The sequence below is a fragment of the Neodiprion virginianus genome, chromosome 1 (genome assembly GCF_021901495.1).
Source record: "Neodiprion virginianus isolate iyNeoVirg1 chromosome 1, iyNeoVirg1.1, whole genome shotgun sequence".
NCBI lineage: Eukaryota > Metazoa > Arthropoda > Insecta > Hymenoptera > Diprionidae > Neodiprion > Neodiprion virginianus.
This window is the reverse complement of record NC_060877.1, coordinates 26,859,811-26,882,910: the sequence shown is the minus strand read 5'-3', so window position 1 is coordinate 26,882,910 and position 23,100 is coordinate 26,859,811. Positions and strand designations below refer to the sequence as shown.

The following is a 23,100-nucleotide window of genomic DNA, read 5'->3' as shown; positions in this document are numbered from 1 at the left end:
TACGGCTCCTCGCAAACGTCGGAGGTTGCAGCCACACGTCGTCCGCTCCGAATGCAGCCTCATGTAACGCGCACATGGGTTAAGGAGGAGGCATTGCCTCCGCCGCACACGCTGCAATAAAGTAACACGAAATCATTGTTGTTTCGGCTGCATCGCCGAAGTTGAAAATCAATCGGAGGCGGGGGCGGAATGACATTTATTGGCCACGGTGGGCTATATGGTGCAAACGATTCGCACGTTCTTTGTTTACCTTGTGTACGTACGAATTGCACATGTGCATATGGTGCATGACATGGACAGTTTGTATGCCTATATAATGTATACGCAATGCGAATGAGCCTCTTCGGCCTCGTCACGTGCATCACGAACGCCGGATTTCATTCAGTTTTTTCATACAATAGCGTATAAAGTGTGGGTGGCATATAAGATGAGTTAATTCAAACCGTAACTTACATACGTAAAATTTTAATATGCGAATCGCGAAGGAGACTCAATTTTTAGATAATCTGTGGTCAAATTTATGTAATGGGCATCGAACTTCGCGGTTCAAGATAAATAAGTTCTACGACCGACCTTGATCGATTTTCGATGGGGATCCGTAAAAATATTCAAACATCTATAACATATGTATCTACGCGAAGCAACCTGGACGTCTAGTTGACCCTACCGGGCAAATACAAAGTAACAAAATTTTAAGAAGCAATGTAAGAATGACCGAAATCCTTAGTCATTGACCCAAATAAAAAAAAACGTGACACCGATATTCGATCTTTTTTCTTCTCGCGTTGACTCCGGCGACAAAATTTGCATGCGTGAGACGCGGTTATGTGCTTGCCATTTATTTAAATTTTGTATAATGTAGGCGTCGTATAATAAACCACGGTGGGCCATCCACAGAGAGAGAGAGAGAAAGAGAGAGGTGGCAGCGCGCAAGGACGGGACTTCGTGATTTTATTTTTGAGGTAATTTTTTTTCCCTGAACCATATACGTGCATGAGATGTTTTATGCATAACGTAGTCTATTTTATGTTTATTCTATTTCCTTTTTTTCTTTCCTTCTATTACCTTTCTTTTCTTTTAACACGTACCTAACGGGTGGCCTTGAAGAATGAAACCGGGAAACAAGATCGGACGATTACAATAAAGTTTTTGTTGCCGCACGTAAAAAAGAGAAAAGGATAAAAACAGAGCAACGAAAAATAGATGAAACATTCGTATAACCACCTGCAGTATCCCAATCTTCGGAAGGGCTGGATTTCCAACGAAATATACGAGTGGGTATCATTAGTACTATATATTGGTCCAGAAATCCGACTGGAATGAAAAAAGCATTTACTCGGCTTTCGTGGCCTGGTAGTTTACTTTTCCATCTATCTTGTCTCATTTGCTTTCTTTTTTTTCTCTTCTCTTTCGAGTTTCTTATTCCTACACAAACAGATTAGAATTGAAATCGACTGTGAGGATCGAGTAAAGATCGTGCAACCGATAGCAGACGAGACCGCTGTTAATATACGGCGACAGAATCTTAGGAAAAGAAGGTAAGTTCCGGGGTCTCTTTTCAAATTGTTGTATAGTTCAGTGGTGTTTAGGTTGTGTTTTGTATTTCGTAGATATAATAATCCGGAAGACGAGGAGCGCATAGAGTGGTATGTACACAAAGTGCGGAAACAATAAAATAGGGCACTTCGCAGCATAGCGGGTATCCCGAGTGAGTAGGGACTCTTTTTGGAGACTGTACCACCACGCTATTATCTCCTAGCGGTGGTTCAGAAGATCCATAGGCGTATTCCAAGAGCAATTGCTGGGGAAAATTAACGAAAGAGAATTATTAGACGGGCGTAACACTCCAGAGGCACGTTATACGTACAGTACTTCGTGTAATGCTCGGTACAGTGAAAATTGAAAGTGTATACGACATTAGGGGCTGTATGGATACTCAAATTAGTTGAGTGCCAATGTTCGATTACCGAAAGTGCCGCTATATGTACTTCTCATGACTCATCTACAGCTGTGAACCGAAGCGTGCGCTAATCTACAAGGAGCAGCAAAAATATCTAACGAGGTTTGAAGATAATGTTGCACTTTCTTTCTTCCGGGAATTGAATGTCAATTTCTTAGAGCACCGTGCTGGTGGTTACAGGCATAAGCTTGAAAGGCTCATCAACGTTTGGCATTCGTATCTGTTAACAGTTTTCTATCGAGTAGTCAATCGACTTCCTACGCCAATGCAGTGGTAAGTGCCCCCCGGCTTCCCCCAGCTTTACCCACCGTGTCTTGCCTTGCCTCGGCTTGCCATGCCAAGCCAAGCCATCCGCAGCCGTAGCTCGGCTAGTCGTTTCTTTTCTTTATTCCTTTGTCGGAAAGTCGGCGGCGAGCCTCGATTTTGAGAGAAGAAGAGAGGAGGAGACGGCGATGTGGTGAGGCGGGGCCCGGGGGGGAAAAGAGAGAAAGAGCGAGGGTGAGCGAGAGTGGGAGAGGAAGAGGAATGAGGAAGACAAGGAAAGAGTAGGTAGAAAAAAAGGAATGAAAAGCAAGAGAGGAAGAGAGAAGGAGAGAGGAAAAAAAGGAGAAGGAGAGAAGCTGAGAAGAGTGAGAGAGCGTCGGAAAGACGCGGCGAAGGGCAGGCGGTACCGTGGAGAAAAGAGAATAATATGGTTGGATTAAAAACTCGGTACAGGCTCCCCTCTGAATATCGGTTGGTAATAATAGTACCGAACCCACGGTCCCAAAAAATCGGGGATCTTTCTCCCCGAACCACGCAACTATAATGCGGCGTTGTGGCCAAGCTGAAACGCGGGAAGATATGCGTATAAATAAGCCCCGGGGTTGAACCGCGCGTTATTCCCGCGTAAACAGGCGTTACACGGTCAAAGTGTAAAAATTTGCAGGGGGAATTAATCGAGCCACATACCAATATAGCATAACTGTATAAATTGCAACGTTGGTAAATTCTGTCCGAAGCTACTGAAACGAAAGCTGCGCACTGCGCCTGAGCGTTTGATTTTACTACGAGGAGACCTCCAATTAGCCACGATCGTGTAACCGCGCTTCGGCTTTATATTCCCGGCTCACGGATTAGCCGTGACGGTTCGGAGCCGACGCACGGTATGCGACATTAGTTCAGGTAGGCGCAGCTGAATGTATCCAGCGAAGTTGAAGGTGTAAGACTTCCCGTAGCTGGCTAACGCGGAGTGTTTATCGCGGTGCGGGCCGTCAACGGGCCGAGGAAGAAGGTACGGGTACGCGGATGTATGGGACGACAGCTGGCTGTTGCTTACCCGGATCCCCATTACGAGAGGCCTCGAGGATTGGAATCGAGTTCCGAGAGCAGCGGATCGAGCCTCCGCCTTACGATCAGCGCTGCAGTGTCGGGCGACGCGGGCGCTTTTTAATAACCGGGATCATCGCCGCGGCGCGGCCGCGAGTATTTCTCGCAAGATAATACGCACACCCGTGCCTTTAATACAACCGTACTAATTAAATCGATAAAGACAAGCGGTATCTATCGCGGTTACGATTCGCCACAGATGGAAGGAACGCAGGGCTCGATGAGGATCGGTCCAGGTAGACCGGCAACACGCTTTTACCGCTCTCTAGCTGCAGCTTCGCCCTCGGTTTTGCTCGTCTCTCGATCCGGCCCGGCTTGGCTCGGCGCAGCGCGGGGTTCCTCGGTTAGGGATGGAATCTGGGAGGGGGGAGGGAAGGGAGGCGGGTAAGGTCGGCGCGTTTGATCTCCGCCGCGGGCGCCGACAAAGCGTCCGTCCTTTCGTCCGTCGGTCGGTCGGTCCGTCCGTCCGTCCGTCCATGCGTCCGTCGCTCCGCTCGGCTCCGCGCGCCTCACCCGGTGGGCAGGAGAGAGTCGGCGGCGTCGGCGTCGGCGTCGGCACTCGGGCGGGACGCCGGCAGTCGTGGCCCCCCGTCACTGCGTCATGCCCGCTTCAGCGCGCGGACCTCCTCGGGTACCCGATGCCAGTTGCCACTCCCTGCCGGTGCGCACCGAGTTAACTTTGCTATTAATAAATAACTTTGAGGTCCGTACACACATGGCTACGCAACCCACTACTTTCAGAAGCTGAAAGTTCGAACTTTGCATTTATCAAGCTGCACGCCGCCGCCGCCACTTATTTTTCGCTCCCGATTCACCCCTTCCAGAGACTCATTTACTTACAGACGAGACTTCCGCTTCGTTGCCGGAAAACTACTCGCTAAACTCGCACACTTGCGCGAATACCGTTACACATGCATATGCATACCATACGTGCTCGGGGATAGAGTCGCGCGATAGTTTTATTCGCGAGTTATACCTGTTTACGTGTATATGCACGCACTGCAGGGCATATAAGGATTTACAACACTCCCTTGAAGAAATATTACGACGGGCAGATACATTCATTCGCCTTATACTGTTCGGAGAAATACGGACGTTGCAGGAGGACCACTGGCGTTGAATCGCGTTACGTCAGCGGTCCCATCGGGTTTTGGTTTTGTCTGAAACGGATGGACAAGGCCTTCGCATAGTGCGGACGTTTCATTTCGTAGAACGGTATCTCGTTACGTAAATCGTAGAAGCGAAACTTGAATACCTGAATTGTTCGCAGCCGGCGAGCCTCGATACTTCAATCATTATGTTTATTGTTTGCAGTTATATCCTTTGACACGAGCGCACTCGTTCATTCATCGATTCGTTCGCCCCTTCTCTTACTCCCCCAACCGCAACTTCTACAGGGACCAGACATCACTGACACTTCCCGGTGCCATAGCGCGTGTGCAGCTCAGGATCCATACACACGGATCGCATAATGCGATAACAGCAAAAACTTGGAACGGCCGAACGAATTGCATGTGCGTGGAACAGCTGTAGCTATACGAGCGTGGCAGCGCTTGGGAACTTGTGTCCAAACGAAAACTATTTTCGCCGAAGGATCTTACGACGTCTCATTGTCGGTCGAGTATTATTGAATGAATACTGTGTCCACAACTGTATATCATAAAGTGAATTTGTTGTAATGGTATGGATATAGATATATGTATATAGCTATGTCAGTATATCTTACAGGTATATATGCGGACAATGGTAGACATTCTCGATAACGCAACAATATGGCTATGATAAGTGATAATCCTACGACGTATTTGTACGACGATAAATCAGAGTAAACATACGACCTTGAACGTGGAAGTACCTACATTGCCCATGATTCTCTTCTGGTTGCTATCAATCATTCCTTCCACTATCGGAAGAATGACATGGCGAAGGAAAATAAATGATCTTCTGCATAATCTGCAATCATGTGTATTATATGTTGCTGAGTAATAAAATTATGGTCTTAAAAATGCAATGAATTGATGGTTCAAGAATTTTTTAAGGCTTTCTTTATTTTGTATTTTTTTCCTCCCTTTTAAAAATCAGATTGTCTCCAGGAAAATCTCATCGTCAATTTGCAGACAGTAGGCGAGGTTTAGTTTGATTTAAATAAAAGTTTAATTTTCACTTCGCATGATCTGGAGTTATTGAGTGGCTGTACACATTGGTGACTGTTTCAGAGTCACGTACGCGTGCAACCCGTTGGCAATTTGAAATACAGGTTTTAGCTGGCTCTTAGTTCTATGATAAGTTAACGAGATGGTTGACCCATGTTCCAACGTCTAGTCGTCGTAGTTTTTCTCGTTAAAAATGCTTTCATTGGTTTTAATATGTTACGACAGTTTTATAACCGTAATCAGCTGTAGGGCTTGCGTATAAAAACGACCCCCCATTAAGAAGGGGAGATCAAAGTTAGAATATAATTATATCGATGTCCAAGTAACTTCCCATGCATGTATGAACGTAGTTATTACAGGACAAGAGTAACGTAAGTGGGAGAGTAAATTCCTGTGGTTTAATCAAAACACTAGAGATCTGTACGTTACTTATTTCAGACTGGCTAGAAAAAGGCACTTGTTCAATCAGATTTTAATACATTTAATGCATTCAGCGAGTATCGCATAGGGCGATGGTTTTACTTTTCCAAATTGAACGTTAAAAATTTGGGGTGATCATTATCAACATTACGACTAAAAAGTTACCTGAAATTCTGTACAAGCAATTGCAGCGTAGCGTCATCCGGCGGATGATATTCACACGAAGGTACCCCAGACCACAGAGTTGATAGAGAGAGCCTACTCTAGCGTTTTGTGTGGCCTCCATTTTTAAGCGTCATCCGACACAAACTAGGTTTTTGAAACTACATTTCGACGTAGTTGCATGTTACCGACTCGTATTCTACTATACTTGCCATCACGCAAGCGGTGGATGTAAAGAGTCTCTTTGCTCGGAAGCTTCGGAACCCTCGGAAGCAAGTCTTGTTCGGCCGGAAGCGCCATGCGAACTTCGCGCAACGCGACCGAATTTGTTGAATTTCCGGAGCAAGTTGTGTCAGGCGCACGATCCAAGAAAGACTTACATCGTGGTCAGGCGTGAATATGAATTCTCTGACAACTTTTCGCCGAATATGATGTGTCTAAACATAAACGATAAATGATAAAGAAATGGCAAACCTTGTCTTTTCTCACTGTACGAACTTTGGATTGAAACTAATAAGATAATGTTAACGATAACGCATCTGTACATAATTTGATTTGTAAGCAGTGGTGTTCGTATATGTAGATGTTGTAATTTTTGCAGAGCGATAGTTACTTTTTGGAACGATTTTATGAATATATTGGTTAAAGAAGTACCTAACTTTATCAAAGGAATGAATCGTTATTGCTACCTAGATTCAGTCCTTCGAGGTCGATGTATTAGTAGATGATAGATAAGATTTTACACTAAATTATGAGCTTACAAAGATTGTATATTATTTCTTCCTGCTGCAGAAATGTTAAGTGATAATGTTTGCGATTTGTTCAGTTTCGTTACGACTACTGTGGCACTCTGCTGTGGTAAATATGCCCTGCCTTATCCACTGCTCAGATGATGCTAAATACGGCAGAGTCGGTCATCAGTATATGTGGCGCCCTGTATTTACCGACTTGCTTTATCTGGTAAAGGCTGGTAAAGGCATCGATATGCACGATTCCACTTAGTTATATTCAATGGTTGTTCTTGCAAGAACTGTGAATCGTGCTACAGACTAGTGCAGACTGAATGATTGGAGGTTATATTTGACATGTCAACAACATCCACTCTGAAATAGTACAAAAATGTCATTGTACGATGATTTTGATAAGCATCGAACAACAGAAAAAGTCGCAGGGTGGTCATCGGGTATTAAACTATTACAGTCCCAGCTGCAATTAAAAAAAGCGGCAACTACACAGGTAATATTTCACTTAACCACTACTTTGTAAGTACATTCAATAATTCAAAACGTTTTACCGTTATCGAAAACTTTCGAAAATTTCGTTTCAAAAAAACATTTCAGTTTCAAGATTTATTTATTCCGTGCCGGGAATACGAAAATAAAACATTCGCATTTACTTCTAAATTGAAGACTAATATCAAAAACAATTTTTTATAGCCAAAAAGAGAACAGTTCAGAAAAGCTGCGGCAGTTTTGGCACCTGTGATTGACTTGAAATCAAAGGTTAACCGAGATGGCGAGAAAGACGAAGATTCACAAACAGGAAATTCTCTTACCCTTAGCGGTACAAATAATGTCGGAGTCGGAGGCGAGTTTGATTGGAACGTAGTAAATGAATATGACCCAATGTGGCCAAATGAGTACGAAAAAGTCGTCAAGGAATTACGCGATATTCGGGACAGAGAACACGACCAGGAAAATGAATTACGCAAACGCAGACGCGACACTACCAGATTTGAAGATCCACAGGTATGGGAATCGAGTTTATCAATTTTCATTGTTTTACTGGTATCGCTAAGTCGTTGGATTTTTGTTTCAAATAAGCAATATTGTCGCTGGCAATTTTATATGTCAAAGTTAGGAAGCTCTTTTTTCTCTATTGTCGTCTTAACTGAATACTAGTTTAGATCATGAAGAATATCCAACATATTTAAGCAGTTTGTGTACAGATTGTTCCAAGCCATTGAATGTAACAACAATCATGCTTTCTTCAATATACATAATTAAATGATCCCAATTTAGACTTCCCCTGGCAGCAACACAATGGTCGCACCAGAAAGGGACGAGGAAAGAACACCAACTTCGAGAGGAGTGGGCGGTGGCGCAGCTATAGCACCTCCCCCATCCCTTCAAGAGGCACCAGATCTAGCACCTCCTCCACCTCCAGCACGACCTCAGGCATCGAATCTTGGCTACGGTGCTTCCTCCGTAGCTGCAAAGATCATGGCAAAATATGGCTTCAAAGAAGGCCAGGGTCTTGGTAAAAAGGAACAGGGAATGTCTGTTGCTTTACAAGTAGAAAAAACCAGCAAACGTGGTGGTAGGATAGTTGGCGAAAGAGAACAATTGATGCCTCCTCCACCACCCATGGTACCTTCGCCACCACTACCTGTCGCCCCTGTTCCACAACCTGTGGTTCCTCAGGAGGAGCCAAGCATTACAGAGATTATGAAATCACCAAGCAAGGTTATTATAGTAGTGCCATGCGTAGAAGTCTGCGCAAAATTATTTGCCTTTAGTACAGGTCTATTTTGTTTCTCTTTAGTTAAATGACATGATCTTAAACAGGCATACGAATCTCAAACCTTGTTCAACTGGCTGTGAAATTTCAATTTCACCATGCCCGTTTTGCTTTTTACGTTTCCCACTAAGTCTGGGTATATGAGTATTATCAGTCATGTGAATTTTATTTTCAAAAGGTGGTGCTCTTACGAAATATGGTTGGACCAGGTGAGGTGGATGAAGATCTTGAGCCAGAAGTCAAGGACGAGTGTAACACAAAGTATGGGGATGTATCGCGTGTTATGATTCACGAGGTGATGGACGTCCCGGCTGAAGAGGCAGTGCGTATATTTGTAGAGTTTAAGAGGATAGAAAGTGCGATCAAAGCTGTAGTAGACTTAAACGGTCGCTTCTTTGGCGGAAGACAAGTTAGAGCTGGATTTTATTCCTGTGAAAAATTGGACACCTTGCAACTGATGGACTAAACTTGAAGTACATGAATTTTTTTTAAATGTGCGCCGTTTGTGAATAATAAAATACTGTCAATTAAAATTGAGTTGAATCATTTTCATCGTAATTGCTACCTGTTTGTTCGGCTGATGGTTATTGCACTGCATTTAACAGTAGGTTTTAGTAATCGTGGTTTCTTATCGTAGACTTCCAATTTTGGCTGTTTGGATTGATAGGCAATTGTAATTTTGAATCATACGAAATACACGAATATTTCGATTTGAGTTTCTACTTATCTATTATGTTAAATTCATACAGGGTAATTTCATCACGAAATATACAGACGTTCATGATTTTCTTTACAATCGACGGCCGTGAGATTGATTAGTGAGTAAAAATACCCTAAACATGATGTGTATATGGGCATTTTCATTACTACAGATTTCTTTAATGGGGTGATAATCATTGTATTTAGTTTTGGAATGCAAATCCAAATTATAAAATGCAGTTGATCAGAAGTTAGTTAGTTCAAACATATTGTAACGCTTTTATTCTTCATACATAATCGCAGTTAATAATTGTTTGTAAAATAATGTATTTGATATACTTCCCTGTAACTGGGGTAATTCAAGCACAGATTTCGTTGGTGAGCGTCGTGATATGTAGGAACAGACCGTTTGAAATATAGAATTATGCTGTTACAGCCATAGCTTCAATAACATCAATGAGATGCTATGCACAACCTAGAGGTGGACTATTCAGTCGTGAACACACTTCTTTAAGTAGATTTTTTAGAATGGCTGCCTGATTACTCGAGTCCTTGAAAAAAAATATACAAGATGGATGACAGATAAAGGATGATCAGGAAATTGTACTGACACCGATATCAAGAAAGATTATGCATGGAATTTAATAATTCTTAGATTGCATAATCTTAGATAAAAACTATTTCTAAGATACTTATCTTACCTTGTCGAGCGTAATAGTGGGTATGAATACAACTTTGGGAGACAAGTCATCTGTCATTTCCCCAAACTTGGCCAATAGCTCTTTCCCTTTTGTCCCCTTATAACATTTCTCTATAGGTGTGACATCTAGGTTAACCTTGGCAGCACATTGATGCATAACTCGTTCAGGTTGCATGTTGTCTTGGATCATGCAAGAAATATAATCGAGCTGTATTAACTGATCATTGACTAGATCAATAACACAGGCATGTATGATATTTGCCTCACACTCGAGTGGCCCATGTTGGCACGTAAATTCGTACCCAGTGGGAGTTTCGACTGTCTGAAAGAGGAAAGAATTAAAACTTGAATAAGCAAAAGATTGAATTCTAACATATGGGGTGAGCAGAATAGCCCGACTTACCTTGGCTTTACCATATGGTATGAGTTCTACCTGCAGGTTCTCCTTTATCTTTTGAAATGTTGGCAATAGCTGTTTGACTACAAAAAATTTTGAATCTGGACAAAGGGCTTCATAATACACGGAGACCAGCACCTTCTGTACATCCAGCTTTGGCGGCTCGGCTATATCTATTCCTTCGACTAGCTCTTGGGCCGCCAGTGATTTTGCTGCAGAAGACTTAATGCGTGTTCAAGCAGGTTTAAGCAAAACAAAATCTTTAACTATGATTTCAAGATTCACTAAAATCAACAAGAGGTAGAAAACCTCATCTGAGAAAGTTGGCTGGTGGTGGTTTAACCATTTAACTATGTTCAATACTAAAATTGGGGCTCGAATTGCCAAGTGTTGCTTTGCATGAACCCTAGTTTATGCTCGGTTCGAATAGGTAAGGTTATGTTCCAGTAGTGCTTACCTGGGGAGGATCATCGCTGAATTGGAGAGACGGCCAATATTTGGATGACTGGTACAAAACGAGAGCAGTGCAAAGTAATATTATTAGACGGTATCGAAAGCTTCCGAGTCCCATTTTAAATAATAATAAAAGAATCACTTTCTACTGCGATAGACAAAGCGGTCACATACGCAAACTTGGAATGACGGGATTGTTTATTTAATTAATTTTACACAGAGATAAAGTTAGCTTCTCATATTTAATACGGTTGAGCTTGTATTAGTTAATCTTGCGTCGCATGTTTAATCGAAACTTTATGGTTTCGCAAACTCATTGCGTACGCAAGGGTTTATTTCGAAACCAATATGGCGGCGTCGATTCTAAAGAAGATTAATTCGATATCTACCGATAATCGATATCACCCTTGTTGATGCAATCTAATAGTACGATTGGCGTGATAATATATCATATATTTAATTCACAAATAATAAATATCCACCAATACAAACACTCGCTCCATACTTTGATTAACTCAGTTTTGTATCAAGTTTGAGTCTGCTTGAATGCCTATTGAAATGAAATGAAAATTACCCAAGTATGACCGTTATCTATTTGCGCTGTAAATCTTCCTCGTTACCACGTAATTATATGCTAATCACTTGTTTCTATTAGACTATTGCATATTGTTTTCCTCCGTAATTCACGACCAAACATGTAACGAAATTAGGAAATGTGAAAAATATAAAAAATTATAAATTCATAGCTAAATTCTACTGCAATTTTAAATATCCGTTTCGGTCGTTTGCTTCTCGCATAATCATTACAAGACAATGGCACCTAAGGAAGACAAAAATCAGGATAAGAATAAAAAAGACGTAGATAAAGGCAAAAAGAAAACGGGGAAAGGAAAAGACAAAGATGTTAAAAGAAAAAGATGCGGGCCGTAAGTGCGCGCCCATCTACCTTTTACTGAGGAATTAAGTCGTTGAAAGGCCCTGTATATGGATACAAAATTTTAAACTAAATTTTCCATAACTCCGATCTTATCGGCGTTATTTTTCCTCATTCTCAGACCAATGGCTACCGGTACGGTTATGGCACAGAGAGTTTTACCACCGACGGTTTGTTGTCCACCCGCCGGATGCGCACCCAGAGGTTGTCTCTCAGGTCCAGGTTGCGGAAGATGTTAAATTTATTTGACAGGAATAATTCATGGCACGATTTGGCTTCGTGTCAATTATGCACCTGAACTGGGTGAAAGAATCTGCTACAAATATGAAAGATTAAATATTGTAAAATTAAATAAAACTTGTAACCACAATTCCTGCACTTTCCCATTTATACTAGTCAGTCTCAGCAAATTATGACTTATAACGCATTGTTCGTGCTTCAGTGCAAAAAGTACGAGCTCAGAATATCCCCTTGAAACTTGTATGAGATGCAGATTCGCTTTTGCGAAAGCTGTATTGCATTATCTACTAACTGCACTGTCATGCTGACCTACGAGAATAGGGTAAAACGGCGGGGGACTGGAGAGAACCGGAGGGGTTGGCAAAGCGGTCCTTGCCTCGTACCTAAGGCCACCAAAGTTGGCGTTAGTTGTAATTTTCGGTATAAGTTTGCGTGGGGTTCCAAACTTTGAAGGGCATTGAATCCAGGGGGAATACTGCCGCCATACGGTGCATGGGGAGCACGGCGAGTATGGGGTGCACGGCATGCATGTCGAGCTGTCGGTCGAATAGCGTCATAATATTAAGTAACTTCGAGAACTGCAGTTGATTTTATTTACTATTATTTATTTATTCAGCAAGTAAAAATGGAGAAGTAGACTCATTCATATATTACCACTTGTCATTACCCAGGCATCGGTATGGCATGTTGACGGAAAATTTTTAGAAACTTAATTAACGCGTATAATTTCGGTCTGATTTTGAAAGCAAAATCGATAGCCGTATGTCAAAAACAAAGAAATGTTTTCACGTGCTCAATGTTGCATTGCATACGTTTGCTATTGTTTTCAGATAAAAATCATTCGCCCATCCGAATACGTCATTTCACCATCGATCAAAACATTTCGGCATGCACAATTAAATCAAAATTCCAGTAATTTATACAAAAAAATCGCCACAGTTAGTAATCGAAAACAGTACAAAAGTGAAGAAATTCATCACGGTGTTAAAGTTAACTCACAATGCGGCCGTGCACGTACGAATTTTCGAGAGGACGTGGAACGGGCGTTGCTGAAGCTATCGGCAACTGGGGTTTTTCCAACAGTGTTTCTAGCCCTGGTCAAGAGCTTCGTCGCTTGCAATGTCTTTTCGCAAAAATGGACAGCCTGTGAGATTTCCAAAAAATCACCCTTCTCAAAGGTCTAAAAACTTGCACATACGTCTATAATCAATTTTATTGCAGTCGTTCCACAAAGAAACCGATGTGCGTACGTTACGATTGTAGGAACGACCCGGAAGCTTGGGAAGTAAAACCTAGTCCTCACGAGTGCAAGCCGGCTTGGACTTTTCCTGAAAAACGACCCCTGATAGTTTACAATTCATGTGCCGATATCATTGTCGTATCGAATCTCGTTGACGTTGGGAGTGATTTGAGCTATCCGATACCCGGCCGCAGCTACATGGCACAAGGAGTGAGCATTCCATGAGTTTTGCCAGATATTCCGCTCTTCCAACCGATGGTCCAACTGATTCCAATTAACCGTTTGTACTTCAAATTTTAATTCCACAGTCTAACAAATGGTACAAAAGAGGTCCGGACTGTTGTCCTCAGCCGAGTTGCCTCGCCCCACAGTGTCCAAGGCCCTGCTGCAACTGATGACTCATTCGATCCTGGATATCGATCCATTTTCTCCTACTTTGATCTCAAATTTGTACAAAACTGGTCAACAGAACGTGTTGGTCTATGATTGCTGATTCGATATCTTTCACCAACTATCAATTTCTGCCTAAACAACAGTAAACGAAGATTAGATTGCTTGTCAGTAATATGTACATTATACATATATTGTAGCATTTGTATAATCCGAATGTACATCGTGTGAACTGCAACGTTGAAACGACAAAATACATTGACGTGCTAAGTGATTTTCGTTACTTATTCATTCGCGGTTCTCGCTGAATAATAGTGAGCAGAAAAATGTCAACTGAATTGAGCCTCACTCACGCCTCACTATACGGTATTGCAGAATTTTGATCAATTGTTCAAAAAACAATTCAGGTTTGGTAACCTTATTAACAATATGGTTGCCATGTAATATATGTGAAAAAAATTTACGTCAACCAACAGATCGTGATCCAAAATCTTTCCTTACAATTCGATTTCCAAATTAAAAGTTAAAAATTATCATTTTGGCAATTCATTCGTTTTTACGTAAACTTTAAAACTAAAGAAAATATAAGACTGAATAATGCCGCCGAAAAAGGCAAACAAGGATAAAGATGACAAAGGCAAAGATAGTAAGAAAGGCGATAAGGGCGGGGAGAAGAAAAAGCCCAAGGGACTTCCCAAGGGCGCAGGAATGGGCGGCACTATTGGACTGCAGGAGAAACCGATCAAAATTTGCCCGTAAATATTGTCAACGAAATTATTTCGACGCGAAGGTTATCTTCCGCGAACACTGCATTACTATATTCTTCTTTTATCAGATCTGACTGTATTTTTTATGATTTCAGCACAAACGTAAACAAGTGTGAACCCCCGTGCCCGCCTCCCCAATGTTGCCCTAAAAATACCTGTTACCCACCGCCAGGATGCCCGCCTTGCTAATATGCACATAAGCTTCCTTCATCTCTGACCTTGTAATTTATAATAATCTACAAATAAAAACACGATTAATGCATAATATTGGTTGTTTTATTAATGATTCTATTGCTGCTGATATCCTAATCTTTTTACATAATTCTTGAGTATCTAGACCGAAGCGCCCCCGATAAGTAAATATTGGCTTGAATAAGGATTCTCATGATAGAAACGAAAAGATGAATAGAGCGATACAGTCTACTGTTTCCGAGGCCAAAATTTAGGTTAAACGATTAACAAAAGACTCTGTTCAGACGAAGCCGTAAAAATTTCAATTTCGGCCAAACATTACGAAATTTCAAACAATATTTTCGGCACAGCCCTTTAGAAACATAACAAAAATTCTTAACCTGACAAGATGGTGAAGGATGACAAGAAAAATGAGAAAGGGCGGAAAAAAGCCGACAAGGGTGGCAAAGGCCGTGCTCAGAACCCGTGCAGTAAGGGTGGCGTATTTATGGGTGGCACTATAGGAATAATGCCCAAACCAGACAGAAACCATTTATAGTACGTATAAATCACCCCACGATTTGTTGATTAAAGATTACAAAATTCCCTCGTATAAATTTCGATGATTTAAAGTCACCTGACCACCCAGCATACATCCCGGTATCTATGATTAGCATCACTCTTGCAAAGCGAAATACAGATAATAACTTGTGATGTATAATAATGCTTCAGTTCTGTTTTTGGTATTACAGTAACGTGGTTGTATCGCGCGATGGCACTCCAGGTCAATCTCATGATTGTCGACCATCCGGTCCTCCTGCTGGAACTGTTCCAGTCATCATTTGCCCTCCGAACAATTATCCACCGCCAAGTTGCCCGAGGCAGCCAACACGAAGATGCTGTTGAATAGAACATTTCACCTGAGCTATCTTGATTTTCCGAATACTGAAAGTTCATATAAATAAACTGAAAAATGCATTACAGTCTGACGTGTCTCTTTTACAAAAATTTCTTATTCTCATGTTGTATTTTTATATTATATTCGCCGCTACTCATTCAGTTTAGCTGATCAATGAGGCTTGGATTCGTATCGGTTGTTTCGATAACTAATAGGAAAAGTTTATCGATCGCCACGACGTGACTGACAAAATGTCACACCAAAATCTCAGCCAAAAAAAAGGCCCATAAAATGTTAACTGAACTGAACCATTTGAAATATATTTTCGTTGCGGCCGATTACGTCGAGCTGATGAATAACATGTGATATAAAAATATTTGACAAGAAAGAAGCAAAATGGGAAGGAGCCGGTGTTGTAGAAAAGTGAAAGCTCAATGTGTCCATAGTCGCGGTATTTTTTCCAGCATCAGAGCTTTTTTTACCAGAATAAAAAAGTGCCCAAGGTACTTATTACAATTATAGTAAGCTTTTAAAATACAGCACTAGAAGGTTTTCTATTCAAATGGCGGTCGAAGTTATTATCAATTAGCTGTAAAGCCCTCGCTCGCTAAAGCTCGCTCGAGATCGGATGCCTAGTGTAGCTGGTTTTTGTGCTCGTTGTCAGTGTTTTACCAGATGATACGAGATTAATGAGATACCTCACGCCCTCCCGGCTCACTGCACTGCGCAGGAACTACGGAGCGCTCGTCCTGGAGGTAAAAATTCACCAGGTAAAGAACCTTAAGCGCAGGAATCACAGAAAATTACTCGTAAAGGTCAAAAGTTACCAGGTCAAGGACCTGGACAGCCAAAACTACGGAGCGCTTGTCCTGGAAGTCGAGTTTCACCAGGCAGCGGACCTGGAGCGCAGGATCCAGAAGGTAGAGAACCCGGTACTCGAAATCTGCGGAGCGCGACTCTCATCCGTCCGCTCTACTGCGCGGTTGTTTTCGGACTGAGGAATTCGGCTAGCTGATTTTCGATTACTATAGATCGATGACGTCAAGAGAAAAAAATTTTTGGGTGACGTCACTTTCTGAACATGCGAACATCCAAAATTTGGTTTCGAACGTTAATACAATGTATGATGTATGATGATTACTTTGCATAGACATTGCACATCTGATTTCAGATCAAAGTGCCGGTCACGCTGCTGCCAAACTTCATCAAGCTGCAGGCGATTCCACTGTTCCCACACTGCCAACGTTTGCTCAAACTTTTCGCAGTATCCACCTCAAGCATGTCCACCTGTACCATGCTGTCGACGGCCTGCGATGTTATGCTATCTACCTCCACGATGATTGATCAATAAAGATATAATAAAGCAGATACGATTGTTTTTTAATATCATTTAACGAATTGGCGGTAAATTAAGATACTCTCTAATTTTGGGCCCACATGAAGTCACGAGCAACGATTTGACAGAATTATTTGTGTTTTTCAGAGGCTGCTTCAACTTTAGACTTAATTCATTCAGGCGATTTCATGCTCCATTCCTTTTGATTCCCAAGCCGAAAGTTTCTTGTATAGCCTAAAGAACCATGCAAAATCGAATGATAGGTAATGCGTACACTACAGCCTACATGTGAGAACTCGTTCTTAGATGTCGAGTGTAGTTAACAATAGCTCCATACGAGAATTGAATGATCTGACTAATCTCGTTCTGCTGTTCGCGTCGAGACGAATTTCACTCCAAACATAATGTCTTTCGGTTGAATGTTTCGAAAACTCGGGTTCCAAATTATTTTCCAAATTTTCACGTATAAATTGAACAAGTTTTGTCAACGTATTTAAATTAGAGTTCTTAATTTTTTACAAAACTTGGATAATGGTAAGTTATAAAATTCATTTCCAATTATATTGGTATGAATTTTTAACCTCGCCCTATAATAGAATTCACATACCTGTACGTATTGTGTATGCTGCATAAACTTTTCTCGCATACTCTAGATTACATTCATTATGCACCTGTGACGAATCATTGTTATGTGCTCTCAACCAATCCTGATGAAAAGGTTTTTTTCTAATGATGGTACCGAACGAACCGTGTCCCGAAAAGGCATCTAAGGCGAAACCAGCTGTCGGAGACTCTAAAGGAAACTCCGTTAACGTTCAGGGAAAAACATGTAATCGCGATCTCGTGAAAAACCAAGAACCCGATCTGGATCCCCATCTACACGTGGTAGAGATTTCAATTCGAAACTGCACTCGACCAGGCTGCAAACATCATACTACCAGTGAACACACTTGCACGTGGCCGAAGCCATGCCCCGCTGACTGTTTCGAACAAGTTCTAGCAGTGACACGTACTCCTACTCGTTGCATCTGGCCTGTAAACTGAACGTTTTGCAATTAGTTGTAAGCTGAAGTAATTGCATGACGAATTTTTACGTGATCGCGAAATTCAACGGTGACTTTTCATACAAATTAACGCAGAGACTTTTTATGATCGAACACCTTGACTAATGACTAGATATCGACGTAGGGTAGAAACACCGTTTGTGGCCATCCTTGTATAATGTTTTACTTGTTTCTATTACTACAAATCTATCCGATTATAAAATACGATACTTCAAATTCTTATTAGAAAAGATCAAGCGTTTCAAGATTAATACGTAAATGCATATCAAATTGTACGGAAAACAATTCCACCAAAAACATTCAAATTATAAAAATTGCAGTTCATTGTAGGTAGTAGTGACGGGCTGTTCGCTTATTTTATAATCAAAAATTGAGATTAACAAAATTTTGTAGAAACCCACGTAGCAGGCGATTTTTCGTCGTGCACGTTGACCTTGAAAGGCTTTATTCTAGCCATGACAACGAGACATGAAATAATAACAATTGCTTTCCGGGTTATCAAAGAAATCAAACAGTTAAATTTCGATCACAAATAAAGCCGAATGCGTTTTGCATTCCGGTATTAAATTTTCAATTTCGGTAACCACCTAAATTTACAGTGCTACTAATCACTCTGTAACTTTGTAAGCACTCATAACCAAAAACAAGTAGCTAATAAAATAATCCATCATGTCAGAAACTGCCACGATATCTGCATCTGACATACTTTGCAACCTAAAAGCTGTCGTAGCGGATTTAGAATGGTTAGTTTTACGCCCAGTACAGTATAAAAATTAGTTCCAACATTCGTGTTAGTTTATTGATCGAAGAAAATCTATACATGTAACGAAAAATCCCTCTTCCGCCCTATATAACAGTCAGCAGAAACAACAGATACTGAAACAGCTGCAACAGCAACTGGCACAGGAACAGCAACTACAAAAACGTCAGCTACAGCAGCAGGAACGGAGCAACAAGGCCCCTGTTCAACCGCCGATGTTCCTAATGGTACCAATTGAAGATACGCAAAACCATGAAAGTGATAAGCTGTCCCATTCCAGTCGTGACCATCGCAATTGCTCCGACAAAGCAAGCACACATGGTCATAACGGAAATACGCGCAAGGCCCACGAAAAGAAGAACCACGGCGATGACTCAGCTCTGGTAAATAAAGAACATAAAATCTTCTCATCGCAAGTTTTACAATTGAAATAGCAGTTGTCGCTTAAATCGTCATTTTTAGGAACTCAAAGGATCCAAGAGTCGGGAACTTCGCGCTGGTATCCTGTACACCGGATGTGGATGCCTCCACCGCGACGGACTTCAAGACGATTGTCCAAGATCCGAGTGCCAAGGACAGCCAGAATGTTTGGTCAAACCGTGGCCTGTTTGTCCACCCGGCATCAGATGTCGTTCAAGGCATCCTGAATCTTTTGGTGCACCACCAAATCCGAACGCTAGGACCTACTAGCTCTGTCAATCTACAGGCTGTTCGTCTTTTTGTGTCTCCTTGTCCGCTTTATTACTCCGCATTCATCGCGGAATAAGCAATGCTGGTCCACTAAAATTCGTTCGGCTGTTGTGTGACCTTGCGTATTTCCCGTTCGTGAAACTACGTTCTCACACTAGTTACAAAGTAACCCTGCCTCAATCGCAATACTAGTCCCACCGAAGCCGCCACTGTTATGTTATTACTGGCATCATTAAGCATGAATAATAATATGTACAGTAATAAATCAACACATTCACATCACCGTAACTTGCTACGAATTATTTTCACTTTCCAAGATGACGATTTAATTCTTTCCGGTGTACCGTATGTTTCGAAAATATCCGAGGATTTGGAATACGTTAATCTTATGCAATTTTACACATGGACAAGGAATGGTCAGCTGTAAATGTTAGTTGGGAAGAAGCTTCGTGTGATTGGCTCTTCTGTTGGGTTTCGTAACAATGGAAATATGCGTTGCCGGGGGCACGAGTTGTTTCTCAATTGACGCATGAGATGAAAATATGAATACATATTAGTTTATTCACGTCTATGATAATAGCAACGTTAAATTCTCAGTAAATTTTGGCTGCACTGTGGTTTTTTTTCAATATGTATCTTTGCACTGTTTAAATTCTCGGTAGATCAGCTGTCCTTCGTAAGAGTATGAAATTGTAAAAGAAGTAATGCATCATACGAAAAAAAAAATTTAATAAATACACAAAGAATAAAAAAAAACTGAAATATCAGATGACTGGATGAAATAGAAAATAACTATTTCCAAACCAGTCGAAAAAAAGTGTAAAATTTCGAACTGAAAAAAAATCCCTCCAAGATGCCGTGTGACGGAAAGAACCCGAATTGCGATCGACGACGAGAGCTTCTGGCCCAGCTCAAATGTCTTGTCAGTTCTATGGATCAGAAGTAAGTCATCGGCAGTAAAACAGTTAATTATATGCCTATATTCGTAATTGCATCGAATTTAACAAACCATCGCTTTACCTTACAGAAAGCCTTGCGAGTGGGACGAGCCTCCCTGTCCACCACCAACTTGTTGTCCAGTCTGTCCAGTCTCTGACGATCCACCATGCTGTGTGAGTTGATTTCGAACTTTTCGATGTAGAAAAAAAGGATGTGTAAAAAAAAAAAACAATTATTAAAAAAAAGGATCGGTACGAAATACGAGCATTTTTTGAACCATTAACGTTTCGTCGACAGAGCCCAATCAAGGCATGCAAGAGCTTCGAACTTCGCGGTGGAATAATGTACAGATGTGAGTGCATCCTGCGTAATGGACTGCAGGATCGTTGCATGATGTACGATTGCATGGGCCGACCGGAGTGCATGACGAAGCTTTACCCAGTTTGTGGTCCTGGTCGGGCAGCTCTCCTCAAACTAACGGACCTAGGGGATGCTGAAGTTGCACTTAAGAAATTCTACTGCGCCGATCAGGCTCGGGAAAACGCTCTTGCGGCGTACTGTCGACTCACCTGTGGCAATACATGTGCCGGACCACCATGTCCACCTCCATGCCCTGCTACACCATGTTGTCCACAACCCTGCCCACCACCACCACCACAACCTTGTCCACCACCTCGATGCCCTCCGCCTCCATGTTGTCCACCACCTCGATGCCCTCCGCCTCCATGTTGTCCGCCACCTCGATGCCCTCCGCCTCCATGTTGTCCGCCACCTCGCTGCCCTCCACCCTGTCCACCGCCCTGCAGTCCTCCACCTTGCCCACCATGCATCAGTTGCTGTCCACCGCCGCCTCGTTGTATGCCTTGCCCTTCGTGTGTTCCCTGTATGCCATGTCCGCCGCCTTGTTCTCCACCATGCCCACCACCGTGTTTACCGTGCATGCCCTGTTGCCCACCACCTCGATGCTAATATTTTATCGTCCATGGTCAACGAGTTGTTATATTTTACATTGCCGTCATCAGGTGTCCTGGATCACTTATTTAGTGTACTGTGTAATGTAGGTGCAAGCCTAATTCCTTATCAATTTAGAAGTCTGTATTTTAATCCAGCGAACAGCAGTGATTGTTCCTGTAATCACGTAAAATTATACCAATTTATCCGTAACAGAGCCTATACATATTATTTGTACCAACGTTTTCTTTATCTTCATTTTGGTATTACCTCCGTTTCTTTTACTACCGGGAGCGTAGGGGCAAACGGCATACGTATTTTCTAAGGTAATCCACGTGTGAAATTGTCAAAGTGATTCAGTTCTTATATTGACGTGATAAAAGCTACTCAGAATAAAAAATAAACAAATCATATTTAGCGAAAATTCGAAGGTTTATTTTGTTCTTAAATTGAATTCATTCTGCAACGGCTCTAAATAACTTGTGAGATTTCACGGGTAGAAGCTTTCAATTGGATCAACAGTCGTTGTCAAGAATTCGATTATTTGTTCTTCGGAAACAAAAACAAAGAAATGAAAAATCATGAGAAATCCAGATTAATCCCTGCCGTTATTCCGAGCAGCACCATACCTTTCACTTTTCGTTTTTGGTACGAGATCGTTTAACAGTTCTCGCCAAAATTGACAGTCCTCCGTGAAATTAATACGTGAAATAAAAAAAACTCACGCGGTGGTAGCAAATAAAAACGAAAATTAAATACTAAAAATACGTTATTAAAAAAAAATCGTTAAATACCAGGGGATCGAAAAATTTGAAGAAAATGTCGTGCTGTGGTGGCTCGTCTCCGCCTCAAGCTCCTTCCTCCCCAGGTTGCAAGCAGAATAGTCCTGTATACCCTTGCTGCCCACCACCTTGTCCACCTTGCACGCCGTGCGTACCATGTTGTCCTTGTCCCCCGCCTTGCCGAATCACGATTTGTACACCACCGGTGCCGTGCGGACCCTGTCCTCCAAAATGCGTTCCTTACTGTCCACCGCCGTGTCCTCCAGCATGTCCTCCGCAATGTCCGGCCAGGGTGGCAGCGAGTCCCTTGAAATGAGCGGTTCGACTCTGACAATGAGTGATCATCGGAAGGCATCGCTCGTCGTGGCTGGATTAATTGTATTTCCGAAGGTGCAGTGCAAAGTCCGCCCGGCACAGGTCAGGTTTAATGCTTCTATAAATTTTGTTTGACGATTAATACGAGGTCTGTTTTGATATTAACGTCTAGTCGAGAACAAACCCACCATGGGCAAGTTCCCATCATCTTCGTCTTGATTTTCTCTGGTTTATCCGTTTGTAACTCTGCGACTCTTGTAGGGGTTGCACGGTCACCATTCCTCTGAAACCGGAACCACGACCCAAGTACTACGTCCCTCAACGTCCTTGCTGCCGACCGGGTTGTTTTCACAAACCAAGGCCGGAGTGCTGCCGATATCTCTGGTGGCGGTTACCGTGCAAAGCTCATTGCTTTGAAGTTTGGTAAAGATTTGTACAATTTCTCGTTGTCACGACGTATGAGAACGTTTGTGAATCCTGTTTTTTTGATCTCAGGTGATACAGTCAGCTTTTGGAAGACTGAGAAGCTGAGGCTTTCGTTACATACTATGGCCCGAGGATCATAAGCTATATGCGATGATCACTGCAGGGCACGTCTTACAGACAATACAGATACAATTTGTGAAAGTTGCTCGGTAATAAAAATGTGAATAAGTAAAAAGTTGTTTTTTGATTTTAGTATACAAGCCTTCGTCGAGGTGGTGCGAAATATTTCAAATGTTTTGCATGTCTCAGATTGAAATCTTTGTGCTGTGATTCAGAATATTAAGCTTCCAAGCTAGTCGCGGAGG

The 23,100-nt window shown here is 42.0% G+C and overlaps 3 protein-coding genes and 2 long non-coding RNA genes across 6 annotated transcripts; 3 read left to right on the top strand and 2 right to left on the bottom strand.

Moving 5' to 3' along the window:
• Window positions 1-3,913: 3,913 nt before the first annotated feature.
• LOC124300806 (uncharacterized) lies at window positions 3,914-5,339 on the top strand. Of its 2 annotated transcripts, none has more exons than XR_006907346.1 (2): window positions 3,914-3,989; window positions 4,643-5,339. It is a non-coding gene; the product is annotated as an uncharacterized LOC124300806 (long non-coding RNA). The 2 variants fall into 2 exon arrangements; XR_006907339.1 differs by lacking the exon at window positions 3,914-3,989 and adding an exon at window positions 3,996-4,543.
• A 1,698-nt stretch (window positions 5,340-7,037) lies between these two features.
• LOC124300980 (splicing factor 45) lies at window positions 7,038-9,116 on the top strand. Its single transcript, XM_046755544.1, has 4 exons — window positions 7,038-7,299; window positions 7,500-7,811; window positions 8,085-8,528; window positions 8,762-9,116. The coding sequence occupies exons 1-4, from the start codon at window positions 7,183-7,185 to the stop codon at window positions 9,047-9,049; spliced, it is 1,161 nt and encodes a 386-aa protein (XP_046611500.1). The 5' UTR covers window positions 7,038-7,182; the 3' UTR covers window positions 9,050-9,116.
• A 417-nt stretch (window positions 9,117-9,533) lies between these two features.
• On the bottom strand, window positions 9,534-11,194 carry LOC124300987 (gamma-interferon-inducible lysosomal thiol reductase-like). The gene is made up of 4 exons (XM_046755557.1): window positions 10,837-11,194; window positions 10,386-10,601; window positions 9,984-10,304; window positions 9,534-9,833 (listed from the first exon to the last, which is right to left on the bottom strand). The coding sequence occupies exons 1-4, from the start codon at window positions 10,948-10,950 to the stop codon at window positions 9,747-9,749; spliced, it is 738 nt and encodes a 245-aa protein (XP_046611513.1). The 5' UTR covers window positions 10,951-11,194; the 3' UTR covers window positions 9,534-9,746.
• A 1,812-nt stretch (window positions 11,195-13,006) lies between these two features.
• On the top strand, window positions 13,007-13,641 carry LOC124310260 (uncharacterized). Its single transcript, XM_046774072.1, has 3 exons — window positions 13,007-13,152; window positions 13,228-13,456; window positions 13,555-13,641. The coding sequence occupies exons 1-3, from the start codon at window positions 13,007-13,009 to the stop codon at window positions 13,639-13,641; spliced, it is 462 nt and encodes a 153-aa protein (XP_046630028.1).
• Window positions 13,642-20,964: 7,323 nt separating this feature from the next.
• LOC124306148 (uncharacterized) lies at window positions 20,965-23,040 on the bottom strand. The gene is made up of 3 exons (XR_006908539.1): window positions 22,498-23,040; window positions 22,007-22,427; window positions 20,965-21,389 (listed from the first exon to the last, which is right to left on the bottom strand). It is a non-coding gene; the product is annotated as an uncharacterized LOC124306148 (long non-coding RNA).
• Window positions 23,041-23,100: the final 60 nt, after the last annotated feature.